Genomic DNA, 24221 nt, shown 5'->3' on the forward strand with positions numbered 1-24221 from the left:
TTCAAAATAAAACCCTTACTGACGAACATATTGCAACGTTTTTGAGTTCTACAAAGTACCAAAGTGCAAACAGAATATATTTACGGAGGAATCTGTTGAAAATGGCAATACATTGTTGTTTTTATAAATGTATTCTTCTGTTATGTACACATCTAAACTTCATTATTCTTTTATCCACAAGAGTGACAAATTCTAGGCTTTTATTTTAAAGGCAAAACCACCTAACCTCTGGTAATATTCTGGCTTTCTTTGGCAAACTTGACGCAGCTCTTGCAGGCAGCGGTCGAAAGAGAGAGAAGGTCTATCTGTAAGTGTCATATTGTTTTTAATTCTACTCTTTGCTGTTCAGCTCATGAATTAGACTTTGATGATATTCAAAGACCGTATTAATTGTCATGGTTTCTATGCACCTTAATGATGTTAGCTCTTCTTAGTATTTGCTCATGTCAACCAGGACCCAGCTAACGTTAGCAGGGTTAGCAGACAGGAGAAAGTGTGTTGGCGATCGTTTTGACCGCTCTTAAACAGAAAATATATGCTGGCCATTTGGACATGATAGTTTTGGTGGCACACAGCTGTGTGTTGACAAAATAATTAGTCCACGTGACACGCCTTGGGGGTTAACGTTAAACCCCGGCCAAGGTTAACTATCCAGTAGTCCCGGCCGGTACGTGGTGCCGTTTTCTTTGGTATGGAGACAACGCCAAACTCAATTGCTTATCGGGAAATGCACATACTTGGTAGAATGTCACTCAAGACATTTTACGGATCGATAGGAGCCACTTGTCAATTCGGCATACATGCAACACACCAGGCATGCGTTCTTACTGAAACGTGTTCTGACTGGCGTGTTTGCCTGTTATTCCCACTGTGGGCGGTAGCGAGCAGCATGAACCAATTATAAAACGTGAGATTGTATCGATGTAAAGTGCTGATTGGTGGATCAATTATATGCCGAATTTACCCGAAGTCCTTAACAATTTGCTGCAGGTCTCATGTCGTGTTTTTCGATGTGTGTAATTTTTTCAGGAAGTAATGCCACATTAAATTAGCCGTTTTTTGAATGGAGTTCGGTGTGAAGTTCCCCTTTAGAAGAGAAAACGCAACTGGACGGGACTGCAGCCAACATTCAGTATGCAGACACGAGCTACGCGTAAATGTATCGATTTTAACAAAACTTTAGGAAATTCTGTGTAATAATGTGAAGCTATCATCTCCATCAGCTGTAATCCTCTCATGGTTTTGCACTTAATATAATAATATGGCCAGGCCTAGCCTATATGGGTTTGCATGTTCCTACCACAGCCATACATAGGTTTAAGATGAGTTATGATGGCATGCTCTCTCCACAACAGGTTTCTTGAAGACATCAAAGTACAATATGACTGACATGTTACTAGATCATGTAGTGAGTGACTGATACAGGCTATTCTGCAAGGCCGTGTTTTGAATGCTGAAACTTTTCCCCCCTTTCACCTGTCTGTCAGTAGTCTTGATCTTGGATTTCTTTTAAAAATCAGAGCCGAGATCAGAGAAGATTTGTGTCTTATTGTCACGATTCTTCCAAGATGGACGTGGGCGTCTCAAAGTCCCACGTGTTTCTCAACTACAGCCCCAGAGCCTTCTTCTCCCAGTGAGACAACGCACTCTGCATGGTGGTGTTGTGTCACCGTTTGCTCCTCGGTGCTGCGTGGGCAGAATACACTTCGCTGTTGGCTTACCTCCAGTGCATTGTGTGTCATGGCGTGAGTCGTAGTAATCGCAGTATGATGGTAAAAGCCTCATAAAGAATTGGGTGGAAGTATTCTGTGCTCTTGTATTTTGTTTTTACCCTCGTAATGGAATGGCTGGAGGTCGCCCAACTCTGGTATTTATTGTATGCAGCAGCTTCCAGAGCATTAGGTCCTGCAGTCCCGCTCAGGACTGGGGCCACGGCGGTTTGGCTTAGTGCTTCAGAAAGAACCACAGTGCCACGTGTGTGTGTGCGTGCACTAAATGTCTAATCATTTAGGGGACTATTGTGTATGTGTGACTGTGCTTGTGCACGTTTTTTTTTTTTTTGCGTGCTAATAATCAACATTTTGGCAAGTGATGTAGTCTGGAGTAGTGAAAGGCTACATCATAAGAATCTACTGCAGTGGTTCTCAAAGTGGGGTCTGGGGACCTTCAGGGGTCCTTTATAGTTTCACTATAATTTCATTTACTATCATCCCAATTAGAGAATGTATAAGAATGACTATTGTAATCATAAGTTTCATTCACCACTATTATCTCCCCTATACAGTGTACAATGTAGACAGATGTACAATTCAATACTAAATTGTAACAAAATCTTCCCATATGGGTCAATGGGACAAAATCTTATGTATGCCTATTTGGAGATCTATAATATGAAAATATTTGAGAACCCCTGATCGACTGTATTGAATTCAGGCTGGCTCATGCTTTCATTTTTGTGCTGCATGACTGTGAAGCTGTCCAGCAAGCGAACAATACACTGAGGATTGTACATGACAGTAACTCATACATTCTGATTGCAGCGAAGATCATTTTTACGTGCATATGTGTATTTTTTGTAAGTTTTTTTTAAATTATTTTCAAGCATTAATAGAGGCCTGACTTCATGTGAAGACATTGCTGAATGGGACAGCAGGCTGCCAGCGTGAAAATGCGCAGTATGACAAATCACGTGTAGTTTCAGGACATTTTGCTGCCAGTGGAAAGAGACTTGTTCCCTGTCTCTGTTTAGGTGGAGTCTCCCGCTGGGTGCTCGGCGTGTCATGGACGCAGTGAAGGAGGGTCACAAGAGCACCCTGAGCTCAGGCAAGATGGTGGCCCTGGCTGCAGGGCTCTCGGTCGGGGCCACAGTGGGCTACATTGTCTACCGCCATATAAGCAGCACCAACCACTGTGAGTCTATGACTTGAGGGTTAAAATGCAAAAGGCAAATGTAAAATCCATTTGTACACAAGCAAAATATGTGGATATATGACACATTGAAGATTTAGTGTAATTTATTCCCTGATTAACTTGGCTGTGAATGACATGGTCTGTTCTGCCGTTAGCAGCTCAGCTGCCCAACATTGAGGAGTCCAGGATGACACTTCCCCTAGAAGTGTATAGGAACATATCCAGATACCAGGCCACGTTTTTGGATATGGTGAGTAGTGTAATACCAGATGACTACTGTGCATCAGCTCAAAGTAGTGGAAGTGGTTGAGATTTGAAAATGAAGTCCATTCTGTATATTTGTTCTCCCATAATAGGTAGCGATGCACATTTGCCCACACATCCGCTTCAACTAAAAACCTCTAAATCTGTCAATGAAGACACTGTATCTTTATTTGTTGTTATTTTTCTATTCATTCTGTTGGTGTGATTACTTTTTTTCTGCACTAGTACTACTGTCTTATTCTCTCTATTGTCTTATTCTTAGCTATATCCTGTTCTCTGCTGCTGCAAAGACCCAATTTCCCGATGGGGATCATCAAAGTTTCATCTAATCTAATCACCATGGGGGTCTATACTGTGTCTATGGTCCCACATTTATTTATATTTAAAAATTTGCTTTAGTTTCGCTTTATTTGTGCATCTTCTGTTAAATTGTTTATTGCTACTTCTAAGGCTGCATCTAGAAAGCGCTAGCGCACCTGTTGCAGACATGTTCGATTTTTAGGACTCAAATCTGGCAACAGCCAATGAGAGTTGAGCTCCAGAGAAAGGAAAAAAATACAGCAAGTGTTGGAAGAAAATTGCTCCACCTCCATGCTAGTTCTGTTTCAGCATTGCAGCAGTGTGAGAATTTGCTTTCGCAAGTGCTGGTGTGTGTTTTGCAGTTAGTTTTGGGGAACACACACACTAACTGGCTGCCAAGTGTGTGATGTCCAATCTTTTCATCCTGAGTCATGTCGTGTGTCCCCAGCCTAACTCTCTGCTCTCCTGCTGTCTCTCCCTCTCTCCTCCTCTATTTCCAGGTGAACCAGAAGTCTGGAGCTCATGTCAGGGTGCTGCCGGAGTCCGGGGAGCCCGGGTGCCAGAGCGCTGTGTGTTTTCTGCTGCACGGCTCTCCAGAGCAGGTCCTGCTGGCCCGCTGCGTCCTGGAGAACCTGGCCACCGACTGTGAGCCGGCCACCGAGGTCTTGGAGGTTCCTCAAACCGCCTACGGCCGGATCATAGGTAGCGTACAACAAAAACATGTTTGTTAAGGATGATTGGATTAAGATTTCTTCTGGCAATTTTTCTCAGGGCTTTTTGTTTTCAGCACTGGCATTGAGCTAATGCTGTACAGCCTGCTGCAAATAAAACTCTTATTAGATTTTCTCCTTGGTGAACTCCTGTGATACCATTTGCTTACCTATCTGCTAGACTTGGTGTGTCTTTAGGTTTAATTAATATGTTGTTTTTTTTAAGGCTGATGCCAATATTTAATGGATTGAAGCTGCCGATAGCAGCCATTTTGTGATATTCTATATCTGTATTATGTATTCAGTGTTTCCTCCAGAATTCTATTCTTGTCAGGATGGAAAATCCTCTAAAACTACATTGAGACCATCATGGAACACTAAAACTCTTCATTGAAAGCCAGGAAAATATTAATATTCTTGCATACTTGTGTGGAATCTGATCAAAATGTCTTAGAATCAGGTCAGAGGGTTAAGGTTAGGGTTATGTCTTCCCATAGACAACCAGTGTAGTATTGATCAATTCTACAATAAATATGTAACTAATCAAACTGCATCATATCAGAGGTGGACCACACTGACCGGGCCATATCTGGTAATAAAAGGCCAATCTGTTTATCTAACCTTAGTGTCCATCCCTGTGTGTGTGTGTGTGTGCTGCAGGCCGAGGGGGAGAGTCTCTGAAGCTGATCACCAGGACCACCGGGGCCAGAGTAGTGTGTCCCAAGGAGAGGACGCAGGGCCTGGAGGCCAAGGGCAAAGTAACGATCACAGGGACCCGGCAGGAGGTCAGACAGGCCAAAGTGAGTGGGACTCAGCCATTTTGGACACTTAATTCCACTTAACTATTGACATGTAATTGAGAATGAATGAATTTCCTTTTCCCATTTTCTATTCCCAGGAGATGATTCTGGAGAAAGTCAGAGATGACATGGCGGTGAGGAAGAAAATCTCCCAGTCCTCGGCTCTGCGCCAGAAACGACGGCCCCAAGACCCGGAGGGTCAGAGGCCGGACATCATGGAGACGGAGCCAACAGCGGGCTTGAACAACAACGGCCCCTATTCTCTCAAGGCAGAGGAGAAGGGGCTCGTCCAGGCCAACGGGACCACAGGAGAACCAGAAAAGATGTGCGACGAGGCACAGGAGCTCAAAGCCACCGACCCAGGGAACAAGGAAGAGGAAGAGGAGGAGGATGAGGATGAGGCGGAGGAGGAGGAGGAGGAGGAAATCATCTCCCCAGACTCGCTCTCTGAAGTGTCCAAGTTTGAAAGTGAGTTTGCATCCTCTCCTTTTCAATATTTACTCATATTTAATATTCATTGTGCACAATAGCTACAATGCATATTTACATATTTCTGTATATTTGTTCCTTCTGGTGATGCACATCTGCCTCAATCTGGAACCTGTCAGTGAAGATGCTGTATCTTTATTTCTATATTTATTTGCTGTATTCTTATTTTTCTTTTGATACATTCGGTGAATGTAATTACTTGTTGTATTGCCTTCAGTAATCTATTGTGTTATTCTTTATATCTCATTCTTTGTTGTTTCGACAACTCATCTAATCAAATCTACCACAGCTAATATTTCCTCTGGGAGATCATATTTTATTTTCTCCGTATGGTGTCCCAGTTCCCAGCCCGGACCTGAGCTTCCAGCCCGACGAGCACCTAGAGGTTTATGTTTCCGCCTCGGAGAACCCGAACCACTTCTGGATCCAGATCCTGGGCGTTCGCTCGCTCCAGCTGGACAAGCTGACTGAGGAGATGAGCCGCTTCTACAACAGTAGCACCCCGACTGTAAGGAGAAATCCTACAATTTATGTTCTTTCAGTTGTAGGGGAAACGCATAAAACAAAGGGAATATATACATGAGCAGTGATGGGTGGTAACGCTTAATGGAGTAATGCATTACCGTAGTATCATTACTTTTCCTAGTAACGAGTAATGTAGCAAATTACTGTTTCAATTAGGATTTCAATTAGAGTTAGACTGATATATCGTTTGCTCATATATCAGGTCTATTTCATTGAATTGTTCAATAATGTCTTTGTAAATTAATTCCCCTACCACTGAGCAGGTGTGGTGGAAAGTTTTAGTGTTCCATGATGGTCTACATTCTGGGGTGTATATATATATATATATATATATATATATATATATATATATATATATATATATATATACTTGAAATTTTTTGTGCATGAAAACTTTAAAGATAAAATTTAAAGATATTGAATATCGGCACAAAATATTGGCTAACGGCGACTTCAGTCTAAAAATATCGGCATCGGCCTTCAAAAATACATATTGGTAAAACTCTAGTTTAAATCTCACTAATAAAATTACAGATACCCATCAAGAAAATAAGTTGTTACTTTTGTTATTACCACTTCCTAAATATTGTATTCAAGTGGAATCATCCAAAAACTATAAATATCCTCCCCCAAGTAGATGACAAATTATACAACAGTTGACTTTCTCTCGTTGGAAGTATTCCCACTACTTTGATTTTCATCCAGTAAAAGGAAGAGAAGAACATCAACACTTTCAACACTGCACAAGAGGCTGAGACCTGCCACAAGATCCTATTGGACTGCGTCCACTACTTGCCATTGTCCCTCTCATACTATAAATTTAAGAAATGACAAATCTAATCCACAAAGTGGCTTTCTGGTTGTCTGTCCTGCAGGAGCAGAGGGTGGAGACCATTGTGGTGGGGGACATAGTGGCCGCTCCGTACCGAGACCACGGCACATGGAACCGGGCCAGGGTGCTGGGAGTGCTGGGCTCCGGACTGGTGGACCTTTACTACGTGGACTTTGGGGACAACGGGGAGCTGCCCAGAGACAGCCTCCGCAGTATGAGGTGAGGGATCAGGGCTTATAAGGTGAAGGAAATGTCACGGTCATAACTGGGTAGTTAGCATGAGCAGTGATAGCCACCATGGCTGAACAGATAAAGAAAAGAGCGCCACCTACAGAAACTCACACTGCATCAACAGAAAATCCAAGGAAAAAGACGTGACAGTACTGGATTGACAAGTGATCTCTGCATTTTTTTGTATTCAGTATTATTTTGCATTTTGTATGTGGTACTAATAAATGGCACAGCGTAGTTGTTTACGGTAGCTTTTGCTGCATTTGCATTTCAGGAGCGACTTCCTCAGTTTACCATTCCAAGCCATTGAATGCAGCTTAGCAGGAGTGAGACCAGCAGGTAAAACTGATGTTTTCAACTTTATCGCACAGGCATATAACTAAGAATAAGATATGTGCTATGGTCTGTGCAACACTTATCGCTTTAATATTCTAATTCAAAATAGAAAAATGGAAAATTGAGTGCATTACTCAAAGAAATAATGTGAGAAAGTTGAAATATGGGTCTAATAAACTGGGGTATTTTTAATTTCAACAGCATAGCATAGGTTTATTGGCATAGGGTACAGCAAAGTGATGTCTGGACTTGCTTCTTATTGGTCAGTGGGGCCCAACATCCCTTTTCACAACAGCCATCTGGATGTGGCATAGCAGGGTAAACACAGGTGTAACAAATAACATTAATGATGGTTCTATTACATTTAGGCGTGCCACAGCCATTCCAATGAGCTAGCATGCACAATACCAGGGACCTGGCACTGGAACACCTAAGTGGATTGGAACCATCATTAATGTTATTAGTCACACCTGTGTTTACCCTGCTATGACACATCAAAATGGCTGCTGTGAAAAGGGTCCTTACTCCAGTTTAGTGTCCAAGACCGATATTTCAATCTTCAAGTCAATTATCTAAGTGGCAGCAATGTGAGGGTTTAGAATATTGCACTAAATTGTCCAGTTTTCTCTCTGATTTTGAATTAGACTATTAAACATGCTATGTGCATCCTAATCTGACTGTCCCACTCTGTTGTTCAGGAGAGGTGTGGACCGAGGCGGCCCTGGATGATTTTGACAGGCTGACATATTGTGCTGAGTGGAGACCCCTGCTGGCCAAGCTGTGCAGCTACTCTCACTCCGAGATCTCCTCCTGGCCCAGCGTCAAGCTCTACGACAACAATGAGGGCAAGGTCAGCCAGGAGTCTCCGCCCACTTCATCATGACTGTTTAACTGTGGCTGCTGGCTACATATTTCATGTATCATTGCTTTGATTTATTTACTCTCTCCCTCTGTGTGCTGTTTTCCTGGTTGCACATATTATGTACTGCAGGCAGTGGATCTGGGTGAGGAGCTCATCCGGCTGGGCCATGCTGTCGGCTGTCAGGATGTGGTGAATGGGAGGGGCGACGGAGACAACCTCGGCTGTCTGCAGAGGATGCTGGTGAGTGACTGAACAACCGAAAGTGTTATTAGCCTTATCAGCTCTGACAGTGACAACTAGGGTTCAACTGATGTGTTCTGAAGGAAGATACCAATGTTTTGGATTGAAGCTACATTTTCTATCTTTAAATTTGACAATTTTCATGCCAAAAAAATTACAAATATTCAGTGTTTCTGCCAGAATTTATTCTTGACAGGGTGGAAAGGCTTCTGAAACAGCATTTAAATCATCATGGGACACTAAAAGTCTATTGAAACTCAGGATGATAATAATAATAATAATAATAATGATAATAATAATAATAATAAAACATATTCATGCATGCTTGTGTGGAATCCAACCAGTGTTGCCAATTCTGCAATAAATATGTAATCAATCAAACTGCATCATATCCATCATATCAGAGGTGGACAACACTGACTGGCTGATATCTGAATTTTAATAAAAGGCCAATATTGGCCCCATATATCAGTCTAGTCCTAGACTGCACCCCTCGTGGAAATATCCTCTCAATCCTCAAACACATTCAGACGTCCTTATTTCTTGTCCTCCTGCAGGATGACGTGATCGGAGCCTCGTCAGAGCTGAGTCTCTCCTGCATCAGCTTATCAGGTAAGTTCAACACAATGAATGATCTGTAAAGGGGAAGTTGTTTAGTGTGCGACTCCAGCAAAATCAAAATCTCTACTAATCTCTACTCTGTATTACTGTTATTTTTTGGGGGATTGGGATTGATTAAAGGCAATTTGCAGCAAAACGGAGAGTGGGTGTCGGCGCGGGTGTCGGCGCGGGCGTCGTCCTCGCCGTCGTCCTCGCCATCATCCACATCGTCGCCACATTTACTGAGATCCCTGGAGCTCCAAAGGGCCGACGCAGACGACAGCCTCTCGTCCGGATTCGGCCGTGGCTTCGCCCACTCCACCCCGGCCGAACCCATTCACATCGCCGAGTCGTCCGCAATAAACCGCAACGCCGGCCCCTACGGCGACGACGTCTCCGTCTCGCCGCTGCACCTCACAGACACGCAGCTTCCCCTTTCCGAATCCTCCACTTCGTCCTGTTCGACGCACTCCTCGTGCCTCGGGGCGTCGACAGGAGATTTCGGCTCCGTGGCGATCGGCGACAACCTGGAAGGAAGCAGCTACGACGGAGACATAGAGGGCGAAGCAGCCGGGTCGTCCGCAGAAGGAGGAACCACGGAGAGCTCTGACTCCTATTGGACCGCAAGCATGGAGGAAGAGGAGAGCCTGCTGGAGAACCGCAGCGGAGGAGTCATCAGCATATCCTCCACATCCGCCTGCTCCCACACAGGCGAGGACTCGTGCCAGAGCGACGAGGATCAGCAGGACGAAGATGAAGAGGACAGTCGATGTGGCAGTAACTTTATAGATGGCAGCGTGGTTACGGTGAGTGACAGCAGCTTCCTTAGTGGGAATACTAGCAGTAGCAGTGACGTTATTTACATGGGGTTCACTGAGCCTGCTAGAGACTGCGTTCAGCCCGACGGAAGGAAGCGGGAACAACCGAAAAGGAAAAAAGGGCCGCCGCCACCGCACGCACTTGCAGTAGAACTGAGCGCGGTGGAAGACGGGGCAAATGGCAACCAAAACGGAGCTGGAACAGACGAGAAAACCGAGGATCTGGGAAATACATCGGGCGAAGAAGAGATAGAAGATGCTAGGAAGCCACAGCCGAGGAGGCCGGTCTGTTCCGACACAGGAGGCAACGGCGTCAAGATGAAACCGGAAGACAAAGAGCCTCAGTCTTACTCAATTCAGCAGGAGATGCTGAGACGGCGAATGGACCGTTCACCAGAGCGTCTGGCCGCGACGCGCAGCCAAGAATCAAACGGAGAAGTGCAGCAGAAATGTGCAACCGACACCCTTAAAGACTCGAAGGAAACGAGAAAGGAAACCGTTTTCAACTCTGACACTCGCTCATATCCAACAGATTATGATGGTGAATATTGAAAGAGAACTCCTATTTTCACACAACGGGGGTCATTTCTACAAGAGAGCACATAAGGAAGCACTGATATCTCTTACACCCTTTTCACACCCATGATCCAGGAATATTACAGTATTGGTGTACCATGACTAACCAATGCATTCATTCCAGTACTTCTAATTTCCCACGGGTAGTGCAGGCACTCAAACACTGGAGGCTTGTAGCAACTTATAATCAAATAACTGCTGGATAATGTTAGAATTTGTCAAAATGTAATAAAATGTCTCTCTTAAATGGGTTGAAAATGTAATAAAACCTGTAATGAATTCCTGGATAATGTAATAACATCACATTATTGCATTAACCAGCGATTGTGACTTCATGATATAGCACAATCTCCAGTATGTAATTGCTTTTATACAGCAGTTACAACAAAGATAGAAGCTTTGGGTTTTAATTTAATAATTTTTGTTTGGGCCTTCAACAAAGAAATTAGTTCCCCGTTGCTAAGCAATAAACATCCTTGCTTGCTTGATACTAAGTGAATAAATGAAATGTAAACAAGGCGGAGGGGTACCATAGGAGTTATATAGTACAAGTTTGTATATTGCGGTTATAAGCACTCATGGAACACCTGTCTTCCAGTTACAATGTGTGGTTGGAAACATGTTTTATAATAATGGGATATTACATACCTTATCTGGCAATTATTACATTATCAGTTGCTACAAGGCTTCTGCACTGCGGTGGATGAAAATGAAAGTGGATACTTGACTCAAGCTGTTCAGATTGCTGGTAGGTTAACTGCTGAATGTCCATTAACTGGAGTGTCTTCTCTTTATACTTCAGAAGTCGCCTCAATCTCAGGAAGCGTTGATGACGTTCTAGAGGATGAGCTGTTCTGAGACCAAAGACGTAAATATCAAGGTATTAAGTTGTTTTGTTTTTTTGATAAATGATATTACCAATCTGTACAAAATGAATGGTATAATGACCCCCAGCTCTCATCTTCCAGCACTGACCATCAACTCCTCAGCATCAATTCAAATCGGATGAAGTGAACATTTCCTTAGCTGGCCCAAACCCAACCACACGACTCCTCATCAAGAAGCCTTACTTACTTGACAAGTGTGCGACAGACAGTTCTTCCAGCCATATTCGTTTTGCTGTTGCTACTCCAATACGGGATACATTCTTCAGCTTTTTGTTTTTGCCTTTCACGCTGTTCTGTTCTGCCTACCGCTGCTTTGCTTTTATGTGTTGTTACTATGCTATGTGTTCAGTTACTGAGAAGAACAGTGAACAGTGGAACAAAAAATGGAATGCCAGTATTATTATTGATGTTTAAAGCACTGTGATATAAGTCACTGGAACCAGAGGGCGGGTGGTCTGTGGCTACTGATGTTCGGTTTCTGTTTGCTTTTTACTTTTTTTTTCCAATTTGTATGTACATTAAGATTTAAAGGCCTACATATTGGGCTTCAGAAGTTACCTATGTTGTGGAAATGAAAATATATCCTTGAATGTGGTCCTCATATTTTGTTCAATAGGAAAATGTTACATATCATTAGCTAACTGACAGAAGAAATTGTTGGTTTGTCTGCAGAGGTATAATAGATTGCACTTTAATAAAGGCTTTATTTTATGTCTTCAGCTTTGTGGCGTGTCTTCCACTTTCAAACACTGCATATGACACCATAATTGTATATTTCTAAATAAAGTATGGATAATGAAGAGCAATGTTTTCATTTAAAATCATTGCATGCAGGGACTTAGTGGAGGGTAAAACCTTTTTATTTATGTAAGAAAGATTATCCAACTTTTTATAATGGCATAGATCTTAATCACATAAATGCATAGTATACATGTTAGTAAGCAGTAGCAAATAGATGCAAGTTATATGAATATAAAGCATAAATTGTTTGTTGGAATGATACAGGAAAGTTGCTTGTTATTATATTGTATTATATTATATTATATTATAGAAATCATTCATTCATTTCCATTGCAGAGTCCAGTGTTGTTGTTTTCTGCATCAGTCGATGACCTCCATTCCACACTGACCAATCGCATGAAAGTAGGTTACGCTCGCACATGCGCAGAATCACCAGAGTAATTTGTTGATATCCTGCTTGGTAGTATTCATTTTTAGACATTGGCATTTCAAAGCCAAATACATCCCCAAATTAGGGGTTTTATTCGTATTAGGCAGCCCAGTTCCCTAGAACGTCATCTATATGAAGGGCTGATGGAGGACACAAGGGATTTGGTGAGTTAATTTTGCAGATTTTAGGGCCGTAAGGCTCCGATTACGGAGGATTTGCTTAGGCTAGCGCTCCTCCTTTGTTGTTATCTGTTTATAGTAGCTAGCCAGTGGCTCAGCCAGGTAACGTTAGCTAAAAACTGAAAAGCTCACTAAAAACTCTCAAGGGCTGAAATAAAATAACGCCACGCATATATTTTCCGTATATGTGTATGTGCTAGCTTGCTACCTAACTGAAAACGTATCCTTTGTTATTCTGAATATAAACTGGAAAAACAGGTTTCCGCTAGCTAGCTATGCTAACGTTAGCTAGCACTGGGAGCTAATTCAGATAAGGCCGCCCCTATCTTCCATTTAACTAGCTAGCTTTTCTATCTTGTGCATGGTACGTTTCGCATCTCATTAGTAGATGATACATTGCTTCAGCTTAGATTTCAGTTTATTGGTGGCAGAATAATAAACGTTAAAATAGCCAGTGAGGAGGTTCCCTTTAACATAGCAAAGCAGGCACCTGTGATGCTCAGATGAGGAAGTAGGCTAAATTAATGACAACAGTAACGATTGTAACAGTGTTCCGGGTCCTATAGACCAAATGGGCGTTGCACATTTCATTCTCAGCTTCTTATTATGCATTATTTGCATTATTTATCCGCCGCAGACTTTGCTTTTTGGATTACCTTTCTAAGTTACTCAGAAATCTATTTGGCAGCCACAGCCAACTTGCCAAATGTTATGCATGACATTTTCAAAGAGACCGCTAAGCTCTCCGGTTGGAAAAAGTTGCTTGAGTGCAAAAGTAAAAAAAAAAAAAAAAAAAAAAAGAAAGAAATGTACTCCATTCATTCACACATGACGCCTGTCTCTATTTTTGTGAAGGCTGAACGCACCCCACGTTCAGAACGTAAGCGGAGAGACTCGTTCGGGATGTTTGATGGCTACGACAGCTGCAGCGAGGAGTCCACCAGCAGCTCCAGCTCCGAGGACAGTGAGGATGAGGTGGTGCCCTCCATCCCCGCCAGCCTGCCCATCATCAAGAACAATGGACAGGTCTATACCTACCCCGACGGCAAGGCTGGAATGGGTCAGTACATGGAAACATCTGTCTCTGTGATTCAGTACACTGTGGTATGGATATTATAGAATGTAATACTGTGAATGAATCCTAGATGGATTCACCAGCATGTACTAGCCTGATGGATTTTAGAAGATTCTCTGATGTGTCTTGTGGTCTCTGTTTCACAGCCACCTGCGAGATGTGTGGGATGGTCGGAGTACGAGACGCTTTTTACTCCAAAACCAAGCGCTTCTGCAGTGTGTCCTGTTCCCGGAGTTATTCGTCAAATTCCAAAAAGGCTAGCATCTTGGCAAGACTCCAGGTAAATTGAAATTTTCAAGTATTTTGGAGCGAGGGAGGCATAGGAGTGGATGTGCGTAATAGGCCTAATGGAACAAGGTGACTCGAGTTTAGACCTATGTTACACACAAATAACGATGTATGCTTTCCTTTTGTAAGGGCAAACCACCGACAAAAAAGGCAAAAGTCTTACAGAAACAGCCTCTCATGGCAAAGTTGGCAGCTTACGCCCAGTACCAAGCAAGTCAACAGAACCAGGCCAAATCAAAAGCTGGTAGGTCATCAAAGAACCACAATGGTGTTTAATGGTGTTTGGGGTAACAGTGCTGCTGTGTTGTAACGTTGTTGTTATGCTGTAAGTTCACACTGTTTCTTATTTCTCTTAGTGGTCCCTGTCGAAAGCTTTGACTGGGGCCGATACATCTGTAGCAATAACACGTCCGGAGCTCCAGTCAGCTGTTTCAAGCATGTAAGTAAAAACAGGAGTCCGACCAGAGCTGCTTGATTGGGTTAAATAGTGACTATTGATTGATTTGGTTGGTTTGTTGGCTGAATAACTTCAGTGCTTACCCTTGACCCTTGAACTTTGACCCGACACCTCTGTGCTCCAGGCTCCCATGGGTACATGCTGGGGAGACATAGAAGAAGGAGTGAGGATTGAAGTCCTCAACTCTGACACCAACCTGTCCACTAAGGTCTACTGGATTGCAGGAATCATCAAACTAGCAGGTAAGACTACTTCTACAATTGGAACTATTGGTTAAAGGAAAAATCCACCCAATAACACTATAACATTGTTAAAAAGCAGCTATTAGCGATGTAGTCTGCATTCCTGGGCCCATTTTGTCCATTTTCCATGGTTGTTTGAGTAGCTTTCGACTGTGTTGCATGCTGTTCTCCAGGGTTCAAGGCTCTCCTGCGGTATGAGGGCTTCGACAACGACACCAGCAAGGACTTCTGGCGTAATCTGTGTGTCCCAGAGGTCCACCCGGTGGGGTGGTGCGCTTCCAGCGGCAAGCCCCTCGTACCTCCAAAAAGTCAGTCTTATCCCAATCTGTATATGGTTCACAGCCTTGGTCTTTAACAATAAACGATCCATTAAATTTTTTTGCGTTCTCGGAAGGTTGGTGCTAATTGTTGCTGTTATTTTTGTCATCTCCCCTACAGCCATACAGCATAAGTACTCTAACTGGAAAGCCTTTCTCGTGAAGCGTCTCACTGGAGCTAAAACACTGCCACCTGACTTTGCTGCCAAGGTGAGACACACAAACACCTAGAATTTACAGTTTCACTGATGCAGCTTTTTGAAGGCCGATGCTGAATTGGAGCAGCCAGTAGCTCCACCGTTATTTTGTGCTGATATCACAATTTAATATAGCAACATTTAGGTCAAAGACCTTCTTCAAAGCATCAAACATCACACAACATTTTTGTTAGGATGGAAAGCCCATTGAAACCCATGATGATGATGATGATGATGATGATGATGACAATAACAAAAATAAATCTATTATTCCATACTATCAAAATGGCTCATTAGAATCAATTCAGGTTAAGGGCTTCCCATAGACAACTAGTAGAGTATTGATCAATTCTACAATAAATATGTAATCAATCAAACTGCATCATATCCATCATATTGATTGGACTAGGTCTGATTTTCTCAATATATCAGTCTAACTTGAGTTGTTGCATTAATGTTTCTGATACTTTTTATTTTTTATTTTTAAAGAGGGCAAGAATATTTTGGTTGTCGTATTCTCTGGATTGTGGCTCACATTTTGCCCCAGTTCGTTAAATCCATGCATCGTCTCCCCTCCCCCTCAGGTACACGAGAACATGCAGTTTCCCTTTAAGAAGCTGATGCGGGTGGAGGTGGTGGACAAGAACCACCTGTGCCGGACGCGGGTGGCCCTGGTGGAGCAGGTGATCGGCGGGCGCCTCCGGCTGGTGTACGAGGAGAGCCAGGACGGCTCCGACGACTTCTGGTGCCACATGTTCAGCCCCCTCATCCACAACATCGGCTGGTCGCGCAGCATCGGACACCGCTTCAAACGATCCGGTAAAAAAAATCTGGTAGCACTTTACTTGAACTGGTGCTCATAAGGCATCATAAACAAATTTCAAGCACATTATGGGTGTAGGATAATATTTAGAATCAGAGCGTGATAGTAAACACTGTGCAAAACATTCATGGGGTTGGATAAAGTATGGGGAAACTGTATAGTTAATGACATAATATGAAGTTGAATGTAATTTTTGGATGTTTGATTTATTTATGTATTTATTTTTGTACTAATGTATTTATTTTTTATTTTAGTATGTACATCACACAAGATATTGCAATAACACGCATAAAATACCAAGAAAACACACATACAAAATGAATACATTTGTGATACATGACATAATCAAGTGGTACGTGATTATGTCTGATGATTATATTGTAAGTAAAGTTTATCTTTGCTTCAGTTGGGTTTTATAAATGTGCTATAATCTATCACAATACCCTTCAGGTAGTGTTACCAAAAATCCCATAGGCCTATAATTACATCGCATGAACTGCAAAAGTATTTGGATGGCATCACATTTTTTGAAACATTGCAATCTGTCATTTTTGAATGTCAAATGTTACAGTGAGTATGAGGTTTGCTTTCAAGACGGTCACTTTAATTTGAGGGGATTTTTAAAGATCCCAGATGAACGGTTAAAAAAACAAGAAGTCAAAATTAACTAAATAATCACGACAGAAAAGACATCTGGATGTGATTTGCATCATTTCATTAACTATTTGTTAATGAGCGTGACTTCGTACTTTTAGAGAGACAATTGATGTATTTCTTTTCTCAGAGGCAGTTGATGTTCCTTGAAGCCCAACCAATCCTCAGCTGCCACTGTCTGTACTTTTAACCTTATAGTCTTTTACGTCATTTTAAGTCATTGAATGCTTGTGGAGCGCTTTTTTTTTTAGGTTGTATTGCTGAAGCACCTCCGCCACAGGCATGATGAAGTAATTCTGATCTGCCAATTTCCTATTTTTCAGATATCACAAAGAAAATCGAGGGTCAAGCTGATGCCGCTCCACAGCTGTTCCAGAAGGTGAGATAAAATATACAGATTTTCTCTTTTAACTTTTCAAAATGGCACATGAAGGATCATACAGTTTTGTTGTTCATGATTTGATGATGATTTTGCATTTTCTTAAGTATGAGGCTAATCATAGAGCTCATGGATCTATTTATAGTGTATGATTGGTGTTCACAGTGGGATCCTTGAGGGGATTTCAGGGGGTCGCTGGAAAAATGAAGCCTAGCCCAATGTCAAATTAATACATTTTACATAATCAAACTGATGTTCATCGCATTGAACTGCAGGATAATATAAAATACGATTGAACTGATTTTCAAATAATATTCCCTAATTTGTTTCCAATCTGATTTTGTTAGAGATTTTAATTTGTATTTGCTTTTTATCATCAGTTTAGACAAAAGAATTGTGTATCATGATAAATCGATATAATTAATTCACCACGATTCTATTGAAAGGCGGACGATAAACAATAATATTGAGTTATTGCCCGGCCCTAGTTTGATGTTACTGGAACGGTTATATCAGGTTATATCTATCAGCTTATTTCTATTGTATGTGTGTGTCAGGTGAGAGATGTGGACCAGAGTGGGGATTGGTTCAAGGACGGGATGAAGCTAGAGGCCATCGACCCCCTCAACCTCTCAGCTATATGTGTAGCCACTGTAAGAAAGGTGAGTCGACTTCAAGTGTCTGCATTAGTGTCAAAAAAAGCAAGTTTCATGACAGAAAGGAGGGGTTGTTGTTGTTTTAGCCCCATTTTTTAAGCTGTTTTCTTCAGTCGCCTGCTCCTCCAGACTAATTTCAGCCGTTCGCTGTCCGCTCCGCAGGTGCTGGCAGACGGGTACCTCATGATCGGGATCGACGGCTCGGAGGCGGTGGACGGGTCAGACTGGTTCTGCTACCACGCCACCTCCCCCTCCATCTTCCCCGTCGGCTTCTGTGAAATCAACAGCATCGAGCTCACGCCCCCTAGAGGTACGCTCACACCCTGACCTGCAAATCAGCCTTTAGTTCACCTTTTTCTTAGAAATCGAAATTGTCACTCGCTCACATTTCCAGTAGCGCAGAGCCTCTGTACTTTGTTACATGCTGTATCTCTCCAAAGCTTAGAGACGGGTTAGTCTCCTCTTGCCTGTGGCTTTCCAATGTCCCGGTCTCACCACTGACTCTGTTCCCCAGGGTACACTAAACTGCCATTTAAATGGTTTGACTACCTCAGAGAAATGGGTTCAATAGCTGCTCCTGTCAAGCTCTTTAACAAGGTAGGCCTTATTAAATGCTTTCTCCACCATGTGTTTTTTTGTTTTTCTCAAATATCCTCTGCTCTTGACGCCAGTTTTAGTATCTTGCCTCCAATTCTTCTATGATGATGTCAAATATTTTTTGGATTTACCTGAAATTATAAAAACAAATGGTTCCAGTACTCAGTTCTGAATGGCCGAAAAATGTTCGAAGTTGTAAAATAGAGTCCTATTTGAAGCTGATTGGCTTTTATTTTATTGTCTCAGGTGAATTTCTCTGCCATTTAGAGCGAATTTGTGTCCTTCTGTTTGCCTCATTCCATTGACGTGTGTTTGCGCTGCCTCTAATTTATTTATTTTTTTCACACTGTCTGAATATAGGGCGACAGGGTCTGTCAAGCTGTTCTAAAATGACTTCTAACAGACTGGCCTTTGTATGGTTGCGATGTTCCCGTATCTAAATGTGTAAAATGCTCCCTTCTCTGTTTTCCCCCCTCTCTCCGTGGCCTCTGCGTCCCGCCAGGACGTTCCCAACCACGGCTTCCGACAGGGCATGAAGCTGGAGGCCGTGGACCTGATGGAGCCGCGGCTGGTGTGCGTCGCCACGGTGACGAGGATCGTCCACCGGCTGCTGAGGATCCACTTTGACGGCTGGGAGGACGAGTACGACCAGTGGGTGGACTGCGAGTCGCCCGACCTCTACCCCGTGGGCTGGTGTCAGCTGACCGGCTACCAGCTGCAACCCCCCGCCGCACAGAGTGAGAGTGCACGCGCGCGCGCGCGCACACACACACACACACACACACACACACACACACACATACACACACAGATATAGCTAAACTTCATATCTTCCATATCCATTTGTAATGAACAAAATATTAGATGTCACTTCTTAAACGATAAAGTGCCTTTACCTAATAGTATCTACATCTGTAAACTGAATATACACTGACCGAGCACTTTATTAGGAACACCATACTAATACTAGGTAGGGATCAGCTTTCAGCTCAGTGTCAACCGGCTACCAAAGTGCCATCCGCCTCAAGGTTGGACGTGTTGCATTCTGAGATGCTTTTCTGCTCACCACAGTTGTAAAGAGGTTATCTGAGTTACTGTTGCCTTTCTGTCAGCTCCAACCAGTCTGGCCGTTCTCCTCTGACCTCTCTCATCAACAAGGCGTTTCCGCCCGCAGAACTGCCGCTCACTGGATGTTTTTTGTTTTTCACACCATTCTGTGTAAACTCTAGAGACTGTTGTGTGTGTGTGTGTGTGTGTGTGTGTGTGTGTGTGTGTGTGTGAAAATCCCAGGAGATCAGCAGTTTCAGAAACACTCAAACCAGCCCGTCTGGCACCAACAACCATGCCACGGTCAAAGTCACTGAGATCACATTTTTTCCCCATTCTGATGTTTGATGTGAACATGAACTGAAGCTGCTGACCTGTATCTGCATGATCTTATGCATTGCACTGCTGCCACATGATTGGCAAATTGCATGAATAAGCAGGTGTACAGGTGTTCCTAATAAAGTGCTCGGTGAGTGTATATGACAGTAGTTTTTTACAATGCATAGACACTTAATGTATGCCTGCTGTAAACATGTTAATGTGAATATGACGCACATTTTCATCATCCTGTATATAAGCTGTACATTCACATATTAAATTGGTTCTCTTAATATTCCCATATTCTCTCTCATCTGTATGTATTGCTTGTATCTTGTTGTTTCTCACTTATTTTATATTACACATATTTCATTTTTTTAATATATATTTTCATATTGTAAATATTTTCGTTCATTTTTCTTTGTTTCCATATGTTCGACGGCTGTTATTTTCCACGCCATCATAATACTGTAACTCATAATTTTTCATTTCTTTCATTTATGCGTTTCCACCTAATAGGTTCTTTATACGTTGTAATTGCCAGTTGTGTTATACTTTATACACCCCATTTGCTATATTTGTCCATAAACTTCCCATATTTTGTTTTCCAGTCTAAAACGGCGTATGCTTTTATTTCAGGTAACAGAGAGATGCCACCATCTGTGCCCAAGCAGAAGAAAAAGGCCCAGCAGTACAAAGGCCAAAAGAAAAGTGAGTACTCTCTCCTGCAGTGTCGGTCTGTCTCTCTCCTATCCATCCCTTCCTTCACCTTCTCCTTTCCCTATCCTCTTACTGTCCACTGGTTACCCTTGTGGCGGCAACATGGCTGCTCTCTGATTGGTCAACATTATCTGTTTTGGTGTGTGCAGAATATTTTCATTGGACAGATTGTGTCACATTTGCAGGATGTTGGGATGTGCTTCAGATGGGTATTTGAAAGCAACAGGCGCACTCTCTGTCGAGCATCTTTGAAGCAGTTTGATACAGTTGCTGTAGCTTTGCTCTTGTTCGCTAACAATGCATCTGCTTACTTGGGTCTGGCAGTTTGAGTACGGCTTACCAGGGGCTTATTCAGATGGGCATATCAGCAAGTAATAACAGATCCATTAAAAATTTCTCCTTAAGCTCTAACCTTTTTAACTTTTCTGCCTAATCTACAATGTAAACACTGAGAAAAAGTCAGAAATGAACCCCTGTATGTAATAAGCCCCTGGTAGCTCACCCCGAGTCTGGCTTGGTGTTTAGAGAGGAAGATTCCGGTTGGTCGACGGCCCTTCAGTCAGGCAGGCAGGAGGAGGAGCTTCTCGGGGGACGAAGAGCAGAGCCCGCCCCCTTACCCTGCCCAGGGGCCCGCTCGGCCCCGGCCCCGCACCCACCTCCACCAAACCCACAAACCAGGTAAAACGGCACACTTAACGATAAACCGAGCACCTCGGAGGCTCCCAGGGCGCTGACGGGAGCAGCGTCTGGATCCCAGTAGGGCCTCACAGTGGAGCTGGCTGGATGCTGCTGCTGATGCTGCATGTCCAACTGTACATGTGCATTCTGATTCATATTCTTCTGTCATTTTCATTGTTGTTCCTACCAAAGTGTTTGCCCGTGTAAATGTAGGTTTAGAGTTGCACTGCACTGTAGGGATGGGACGATCTGCTTATCTCACGATACGATTCAATACACGATATGAGGTTCATGATTCGATAACAACCACGCTACGAATAAATTAAAGTTCAGTGACAACAAAGTCTGACTGTGCAGAATTATGCTTATTTCTGAGACACAAATCCTTCTAGCAATGGCATTGGCTTGCTAGAATGTAAACAATTTAAAAATGTCATTACAAAGTGACAATAATATAATTTGGATGGAGAGCTTGTGAAATTGTGATGAGCAAGCGTCTCATTTGTGATTACTACAGCAGAATAACATGGAGCTAATATCGCGATACGTATCGTCACATTTTTGTATCGCGATATATTGAATTTATATATATCGTCCCATTGCTACTGCACTAAAAGAATTGTGATTTTGTCATTATTAGCGCCACTGTTTTGTCATATTATTACTGCCCTCCTTTGGGATAGTCATATGGCATGTGTTTTTTTTCCATTTGAAAATATCTTTAAATCAACAAGTAGGTAACTTGATGCTTGTTATGCATGTGGAAGTAGCCTTAACGCCTGGAAACAAGAATGCCGGGGCTGTTCCCTCGTATTCCAACTGCATGATGAAGTCGCTCATCTTTGTCTGCCCTCTGTCTCTCTCTTATCTGTCTCCGTCCCCGTCGGCAGAGTCCCTGCTGCGCCTGAAGGAGGAGACGGCCGAGGTGGACGAGTTCACCTTCTCGCAGGGCATCTCCGACCAGGAGAGCAACGGCTCGGGCAGCTACTACATCAAACAGGAGCCCTGAGGGGACGAGGTCGGACGGAGCGGGACGCACGCCGGGGACGGGACACACACACACACCTCTGGAAAGGCCGCGAGGATCAAGACGACCCGCCTGGAAACGCACTCGCAGACCAACGCCACGGCCCCTCCCATCCGATCAGCGATGGCGAGCGGGAGGAGGCGCGGTCGTCTGACGCTCCTGAGAAAATCCCGGAGAGACAAATTTTTTTTTTTCAAACTTCGTAGCCGTGCGTGCACAAACTCAGTCACTCACAAAACCTGTCACGACTGAGGGGTTCGAAAGCACCCGGGGGCGGGTCGCTGATGTCCGGGCATTCTCTTTTTTCGTATTTCCAAAATCCTCTCTCTCTCCTCTCCCGTCTGAACGATCCGCCCGGACGAGAGACACTTTCAGCTCTGGGGCGGATCCGCGAAAACCTCCTCTCTCTCTCTCCCGGGGAGGAGGGAGTCCTGCAAGATGACGTCAGTCCATCCTGCCTCTGCCAACACTCTGGGCCACGCACAGAGACCTGTAGAAACTGTGAGCAACTTTTTATTGAGCCAGGTCTTTAGGTTTTTTTTGTTTTTTTTTGTTTTTTTTTTGTCGTCGTCGTCGATTTCAGGTTATGAGAGTCAGCCACTGAAGGCAGAATTTCCATCGGGCCTCGGGAGAGAAGAGAGGCTGGCAGAGAGAGAGAAAGAATTGTGTATATTTTGATTTTGATTTTCTTTCAGAACAATTTCGCCAGGTGGACTTTTACTTTGTTTATAGTACTTGAAGTTTTTTTTTTTTTTCCCTTTTTTATTTTGTAATGTTCAGTTTTGGAGTTGTTTTTGTCTTAAACGATGATTTACTTATTTTTGCGTATACATTTTTGGTGGCTGGATGGGAAACTTAATGTGCGTCGTTGCATAAGAGTGATTATATTCATATAGTATGATGAGACCTATTCATATAGAACTACAGTATATAAATATTAAGGTTTGTGATTTGAAGAGAGTGAGCTTTGAATAGTACAGTGCTGCTCAGCATTATTGATATTCCTAACTTTCTTTTCTTTTTGATGATGATTCTGTTTCTTCCAATATTAGCTGCCGTCTTTTCCACAGCTGCACTTTTCTGATTCGCATTACAGAACCGATATATATGATTTAAATTAAAAATGTAACAATATCATTCAAGCAAAGGAAAGTGGGTGTTGTGGAGAATATCTGGTCTGTGTTACAATTGTTTTAATATCCACATTTTGAGCTGAATCACGCCTAAAACTGTAACTGTCACTTTTCCTTTCAGTTCCATCTGGTAAACTATGGACTGACTCACCTAGGATAAGCTTAATGAAGAGTGTGTCATATGTAACAGTGTTAGGCTGGTGTGATATCTTAATGTGGAGTTCTAGGGACCTATCGCAGTGACCAGATATCCCACTACACCGCCACCCATTGCAAGGCATTGAAGGAACTCAAAGCAGCAGCGGTGAAGTCTTATGTGCCAGTATCACTATTTACGACATGATTTAAGTGATATCTTCGTTCTGTAATGTCGGAACAAAGATAGTGAAGCTGTGGAGATGCAAAGCTACTTTAAAAAAAAACAAAAATCACCTCATTTTCGAAGAAATAATGAGTAACACATTTGCAAGGCGAGACGATAACTGAGCAGCAGGGTATGTTATATAAATGAGAAACCTTACTGGTATGATAGGGCACACTCTGACATGCTTTTTTTTGTTTTATTCCCATTGTCCAAACCTGCATATTTTCCTGCGTAGGGTTCGACTGATACCGATATATTGAAGCCGATATTCAGTATCTTTACATTTTTTTCCATCTTCATGCCAGAAGTATTCAGCGTTTCCACCAGAATTGTACTCTTGTCAGGGTGGAAAAGCCTCTGAAACAGCATTACTGCCTTTTACATGAAGAATTAATTTACAAGAAAACATCTTTGAACAAGGAAATGAATTAGCAAAATGTGTATCGGTCTAACCCTACCGCACAGGATGGAAGTGCTGTGGATACATCACCTAAACACTCTCGGGTTGCACTACAGAAG

General features: G+C 42.9%; 2 protein-coding genes across 3 annotated transcripts; both read left to right on the forward strand.

Annotated features, from left to right (window-relative positions):
* The first annotated feature begins 262 nt into the window (after positions 1–262).
* tdrkh (tudor and KH domain containing) lies at positions 263–12099 on the forward strand. Of its 2 annotated transcripts, XM_071922921.2 has the most exons (14): positions 263–307; positions 2750–2910; positions 3069–3160; positions 3975–4176; positions 4845–4984; positions 5083–5452; positions 5815–5981; positions 6874–7049; positions 7336–7400; positions 8096–8247; positions 8389–8499; positions 9057–9111; positions 11296–11373; positions 11462–12099. In XM_071922921.2, exons 2-13 carry the CDS (start codon positions 2781–2783, stop codon positions 11349–11351), a joined length of 1716 nt encoding a protein of 571 aa, XP_071779022.1. In that variant the 5' UTR covers positions 263–307; positions 2750–2780; the 3' UTR covers positions 11352–11373; positions 11462–12099. The 2 variants fall into 2 exon arrangements, with proteins under 2 accessions (XP_071779022.1, XP_078147026.1); XM_078290900.1 differs by lacking the exon at positions 263–307 and having other exon boundaries at positions 2508–2910; positions 3066–3160.
* A 487-nt stretch (positions 12100–12586) lies between these two features.
* Positions 12587–23948, forward strand: mbtd1 (mbt domain containing 1). The gene is made up of 17 exons (XM_071922913.2): positions 12587–12715; positions 13586–13790; positions 13952–14085; positions 14223–14337; positions 14450–14532; positions 14675–14792; positions 14966–15100; positions 15231–15319; positions 15891–16125; positions 17107–17162; positions 17720–17824; positions 17981–18128; positions 18333–18415; positions 18918–19152; positions 20420–20491; positions 21026–21178; positions 22069–23948. The coding sequence occupies exons 1-17, from the start codon at positions 12695–12697 to the stop codon at positions 22185–22187; spliced, it is 2106 nt and encodes a 701-aa protein (XP_071779014.1). The 5' UTR covers positions 12587–12694; the 3' UTR covers positions 22188–23948.
* Positions 23949–24221: the final 273 nt, after the last annotated feature.

The sequence above is a fragment of the Centroberyx gerrardi genome, chromosome 20, assembly GCF_048128805.1.
Source record: "Centroberyx gerrardi isolate f3 chromosome 20, fCenGer3.hap1.cur.20231027, whole genome shotgun sequence".
Lineage (NCBI taxonomy): Eukaryota > Metazoa > Chordata > Actinopteri > Beryciformes > Berycidae > Centroberyx > Centroberyx gerrardi.